The 5,707-nt window shown below is 44.2% G+C and overlaps 1 protein-coding gene across 1 annotated transcript; it reads right to left on the reverse strand.

The window, feature by feature from the left end:
• On the reverse strand, positions 3,173–4,462 carry LOC8062758 (transmembrane protein 45B). Its single transcript, XM_002462421.2, has one exon. The coding sequence runs from the start codon at positions 4,281–4,283 to the stop codon at positions 3,321–3,323; it is 963 nt and encodes a 320-aa protein (XP_002462466.1). The 5' UTR covers positions 4,284–4,462; the 3' UTR covers positions 3,173–3,320.

The following is a 5,707-nucleotide window of genomic DNA, read 5'->3' on the forward strand; positions in this document are numbered from 1 at the left end:
CTAGAATTCTTAAAGTTGCCTACTACTCAAGGGGCGGGATTTTCTAGAGGGCGATCTTGGTTCCTCCCTGTCGCACATTTGGCATTCGATCGTCGATGGGTGTGAGGTGCTAGTAGAGGGATTGATAAGAAGGGTAGGCACGGGAGAAACGTTGGCAATTTGGATGATAAATTGGCTATCTTTCGAGAGCTTATGTCGCCCAATCAGGTCGGATGAACCAACTCTTTCTTGGCTGGTTAGTGAACTAATTAATCAAGCCGAGGTGGCGCGGAAATATGACATGTTGGGGGAGTTTTTCACCTCTCTTGATGCGACAAAAGGGGCAGCTTCTCTGTACACTAGCTCGGTGTATCATATGTTGGCCCATCAACAGGAGCAGCACGACGCAGCCGTGCAAAATATTATAGGCAGGTCAGATCACCGGATTGATTCGAAGCAATGGATGTCAGTGTGGAAGGTGAGATTACCTTAAAGATCTGCATTTTTTCTAATGATTAGCGAAGCTCTCGCTACCCGATCAGAGGCGTGCTTCACCATAGGAAGATGGCAGAAGGCAGCGCCTGATTTTCTAGTGAGATGGATGACTCATGGAGACACTCTTTGCTAGAACGTAACATGACAAGATGCATTTAGGTAATGGAAAAGGAAGAGACTGTGGACCACTTGAGTGGAAATTTTGAAGAATGCCGCTAAGTCTCGGTTGGCGATCATGTTGGAAATCCTAAGATATCGCTAGAATGACGATCATTTTGTAGGATATTTGGTTTGCAGGTAGGCAGGCATGAGGCAACCCCCCTCCTCTCCAAAGGTGAAGGTTGACACGACTTTATCTAAGAACTTGACTTGCTAGTAATTTTGTCAAGTCAAACTGCTCTAGAGTAGTTTTAGAGTCTGTTCACTAATTTATTATAAGAGAAAAAAACTATTAGCTGATAAAAAAATACAATTTATAAGACAAGAGAATTGACTTTGGGTCTGTGATTGGAGATGAAATTTTTTTGGGTGTCACATCGGATGTGTTGGAAGGATGTCGGGAGGGGTTTTTTCAAACTAATAAAAAAGCAAATTACATAGCTCGTCAGGAAACTGCAAAACAAATCTATTAAGTATAATTAATCTGTCATTAGCACACGTGGGTTACTGTAGCACTTAAGGCTAATCATAGAGTAACTAGGCTTAAAAGATTCGTCTCACGATTTTTAACCAAACTGTGTAATTAGTTTATTTTTTTATGTACATTTAATGTTTCATGCATGTGTCCAAAGATTCGATGGGATAGATGAAAAAATTTTGTGTGGCAAACTAAACAGGGCCTTTGAGCCATACAGAGCACCAGGAGTATGCCTCAGATTGAGAGCATAGTTTTGGCATCCAAGAAGCAAAAGAGTACAACTAGATGCCGCCGGAGTGGAAGATAATCCATATATTGCAACTAGGCCTTGTTTAGTTCATCTCAAAAACCAAAAAACTTTTAAGATTCTTCGTCACAACGAGTCTTGCAGCACATGTATGAAGCATTAAATATATATAAAAATAAAAACTAATTGCACAGTTTGCCTGTAATAAATCGTAAGATGAATCTTTTAAGCCTAGTTTGTTCATAATTGGATAACAATTATTAAATAAAAACAAAAGTGTAACTGTTCCCAAACAAAAAAAATTCATAACTAAACAAGGCACGGTTAAGGTGAGTGCCTATGCGTGCATGGAAAGCCTAATCCAAATGGACTATAACTTTGCCCTAGTCTATCTAGTTAATCAAGCTCTCTCGAATCGGAAAAAAAAATTAAGAAAAAAAAAACATCCGTGAACCGTTGAGCCTCAAAAGGAATGTACCGTGACTACTTCACGCCATAATTAAAGCTAAAACAGCGCTGATCATCGTCTAGAGAAACTACAGGGGATCGAAGTAGGTGATGACTGATGTGGACATACGTACGTCTGGACGATCGACGGAGGATCCTGCGGTTCGTTTTTCTCCTTTCCTTCGCATGATCCTTCTGGACCTTCTCGGCTTCTCAATTTCTCATCGTCTGCCTTGCCGAGACGATGACCGGCGGCTGTTGGCCGCCCTGATTTCGTACACATCTTATATTTACTTCGTGGCGCACATGGATGAGAAGAGAGAGGCATGTTTCAACATGTAAATTCACGTTTATTCCAAAAAAGAAACATGTGAATTCACGCGAAAGCTAGCAGTCGTCAGGCTGTTTGAACTCCATCCATATCATGCGGCGAGATATGTCATCTGTGGCTCAGCTTTCTTTCTTGTCCGGGAAGATTGCCAGGTGGAACTGTTGGTTTTTAGCTCGGTCACGCGTTGCACAAGAAGAGAGAATTGTTTAAGCCGGATAACACAGGCTTGCTTATTTGTCAACTCAAATCGTTTGCGATTAGAGTGGATTGCCCTTGTTGCGGTCTTAGGCCGTGTTTAGTCCTCAACCAAAACATTTCGTTATACTGTAGCTTTTTCGTTTGTTTGTAGTAATTATTGTCCAACTATAGACTAACTAGGCTCAAAAGATTCGCCTTGTCAATTTCGATCAAACTGTGTAATTAGTCTTTATTTTCATCTATATTTAATACTTCATGCATACGTTTAAAGATTCGATGTGACGGGAAATCTTTAAAAATTTTGGGTTTTTGAGAGGAAGTAAACAAGGCCTTAGGAGAGATTTGTATAAAGCTTGGAGCCTTTAGAGGAGAAACCATAAAGCCGTGCCGGCATGACGATTGCAACAGTCACTCGTCAACGGGGTACATTCTTTGTAACCACGGTGAGGACTAATTAGGAGGAGAGAAGCATCGGTGTCTGAAGGGACCGAATCGATAACCTGACCCTATCGATTTAGCGTGGTGACAGAGAACGGCTGCATAACAAGGGTCTCTTTGAATCTAAGGGCTACTCCTAATTGCTAGGTAGCAAAAAGTAGTCTAAATTAGCTCCAGTACATCTAAATAAAAAGACTAATAGTTTCCATCTAGTTGTTAGCTAAAGTTAATTTAGACTACTAATTTTTAACCCAACTAGTAACTACCCGTGTACGTTAAAATATAGTTTAGTTATTAATGCCACGGAACGAGCAGGGTGTGCCTACGTCAGAAGTAAGATGCCTTGAGGTACAATAAACATGGGCCGCCGTGGGATTCTTAATCCATAAGGATCACGAAGTTATCAACAATAGACCAGTAGTAAAATAATAGAATCTCCCTATACAAATATTTGCATGTTTTTCACCAACAAACGTTGAAGTCAAATTACACTGTACTGTAATCACACACAACAACAACCTAACCTTACGGTGCTACGGCGTACGACCTCACCTCTCGATTTCGACAGGCTTTGTGCCGCTAACCACGTGTCCGAAGCCACGTTTTGCAGCCTCGACATCGTCCTCATCGTCGTGATCATCGTCTCCGATGCTGAACCGGCTATCGCGGTCATCGCCGCCGCCGCCTCCTCCCTTCACCAGCGGCAAATACTGCGGCTCCTCGGGGTAGAGCTTCGCCATCTGGAGGTAGAACAGGACGACGAACACCACCGTGCCGGTGAGGTACCAGCTGAACTGCAGGTTGACGAGCGACTTGGCGCGGTCGAGCGCCTCGTCGGTGCGGCACCGGACGACGTCGTGCCCTTCCTCGAGGTTGAGGAAGCAGCCCTTGGGTATGAGCGCCGGCGTCCACAGCATGACGCCCATGACGACGAACCAGACGCCCTGGAGCACGAGGCTGGCCGACCGGACAAGGCTCACCACGATGCTCCGCGGGTAAGGGATCCCGAGCAGCGTGGTGGCGAGCGTGACGGCGATGACCGTCTGCAGCAGCCAGTGGAACTGCCCCTCCACGCCCATGTGGTCCGCCGAGTGGAGGTGGAAGATGAGCAGCTGCTGCGCGAACGCCGCGGCGGCGACGAGCTGCGACACGGCGTCACGCAGGGGCGCCTTTACCCTGTCGAGGTGGATGGTGACCGCGGCGAAGACGAGCAGCGCCAGCGAGATGGACGCGTGCTCGAAGTTGTGGAGGTGGTCTGACGGGATGGTGCCGTCGTCGTCGAACGGCTGGTGCTTCGCGGGGCCGATGACGAGCTCCATCAGGATGGACATCGCCGCGCCGATGATGATGAGTATGAGCTCGAGGTGGCGCACGCCCGGCGCCGGGAACCAGACCGGAGCAGAGTACGAGCTCGGGCGCAGCAGGAACAGGCGGATGTGGCTGAATAGCTGCCACAGGCCGATGAGGAGGAAGCCGGCGCCCGGCGCGACGTGCCCGACGAGAGTGCCCATGGCGTGCCGCCGCGCGCGCTGTGGCTTTTGCGTGCACCAGCGGGAGTGGACAGCCTAGCAGGGAAGAAGTTGGTGGTGGTGGTGGCGTGTGGAGGTTTGAACTTTGAAGGTTGAAGGGGCTGATGGGGGGATATTGGGGGGTTTAAGAAGGTCTCAGCAGGGTGTCTGGAGAGTTCGGAAGGTTTGAAGAGTACATTTGGATTTGAACGTCTATATGCATGCATGTGTGTTCATCAGCAGTGATGTGGTGGTGTTGAAAGCAGGTCACCAGGGAGGGTGATTTGTTCTTAGTTTTGTTTTGCTTGCTTGGCATGACTTTCTCTGATTGAATATATATATATATATGTTGCTCGCATCGCAATTTCTTATCCAGCCTTCCATTGAGATATGCTAGGTACTTTTTTAAGATTGTCGTTGGTAACACTCTACTGTTTTGTTGGATATCACTAACTACTGCTCCACTTATTATATTCTTTGTTATTTGGGAATATTCTGCATCCATTTGTTTTTATATTAAATTTTTATCTGAATTCACTTATCTGAACCTTATAAGGCACAAGGCAAATAAGTTTCACAGAAACAATGTTTATTTTTATTGCCTAAAACTGTGTACATATATACAAATGTTTCGTGTGTTTTTTTTTTCAAAACATGATATAAACACACGTTTATCTTTATTTGCTCACACATATAGTCTATCTCTTTGAACACCCTTTTAAGAAATCTAAAGATTTTGAGGTTAAGGAAAATCAGTATATAGACATCTTATTGCGTGTGAATAGTGTTTTTCTTTTTTCCTGATCAACACATATATACTTTTAAACAAAGCCACGTTTCTAACTGTTTTTGACAAGTATTAGGTTGATCGTTTGCTACTACCCAAATGGTCAACCCGTTCGATGCTTCTCCTTCTTTTCCTTCGTATAAAAAAAATGGTGTTATGTAGTTATCATCAGTAGGGGTAACGTGAGACGAGGCTAAAAAAGGGCTGTCTGACGAAAGATGTACTAGTAGATACTTTAGCACAGTACTAGTAATTTTTATGTATACAATCCGATGTTACAGCGTCTCTAAAAGATTAGCTAAATCATTTTCTAAAGGTAAATTTAGCTATTGTTGAAGGAAAAACGTTTCCAATAGCACCTTATTCGCTCTCTACTTTTGGATAGCCTACTTCACTAGTCATCTTTTACAGAGTCTGTTGAAGTACTCTAATATTTTTTGTCAAATCTATTTTAGAGAGTAGCTAAATCAGTAAATTTGGCTAATGTTTTTGGCTAATCTTTTTGAAGATGCTCTTGGGAAAATTATTATGTCAGTTAGTATTAACCTTGTTTTCTGGTTGCCGCGAACAAATGACATACGGAGTAGGAGTACTCCCTGTGTAACTGTTGGGCCCAGCCGTGAGGAAAGACCAACCCAGT

The sequence above is a fragment of the Sorghum bicolor genome, chromosome 2, assembly GCF_000003195.3.
Source record: "Sorghum bicolor cultivar BTx623 chromosome 2, Sorghum_bicolor_NCBIv3, whole genome shotgun sequence".
Classification (NCBI taxonomy): domain Eukaryota; kingdom Viridiplantae; phylum Streptophyta; class Magnoliopsida; order Poales; family Poaceae; genus Sorghum; species Sorghum bicolor.

What these genes read in the sequence shown, in the direction of transcription:
- LOC8062758 (XM_002462421.2), bottom strand. Translation starts at nt 4,283, where the DNA reads ATGGGCACTCTCGTCGGGCACGTCGCGCCGGGCGCCGGCTTCCTCCTC.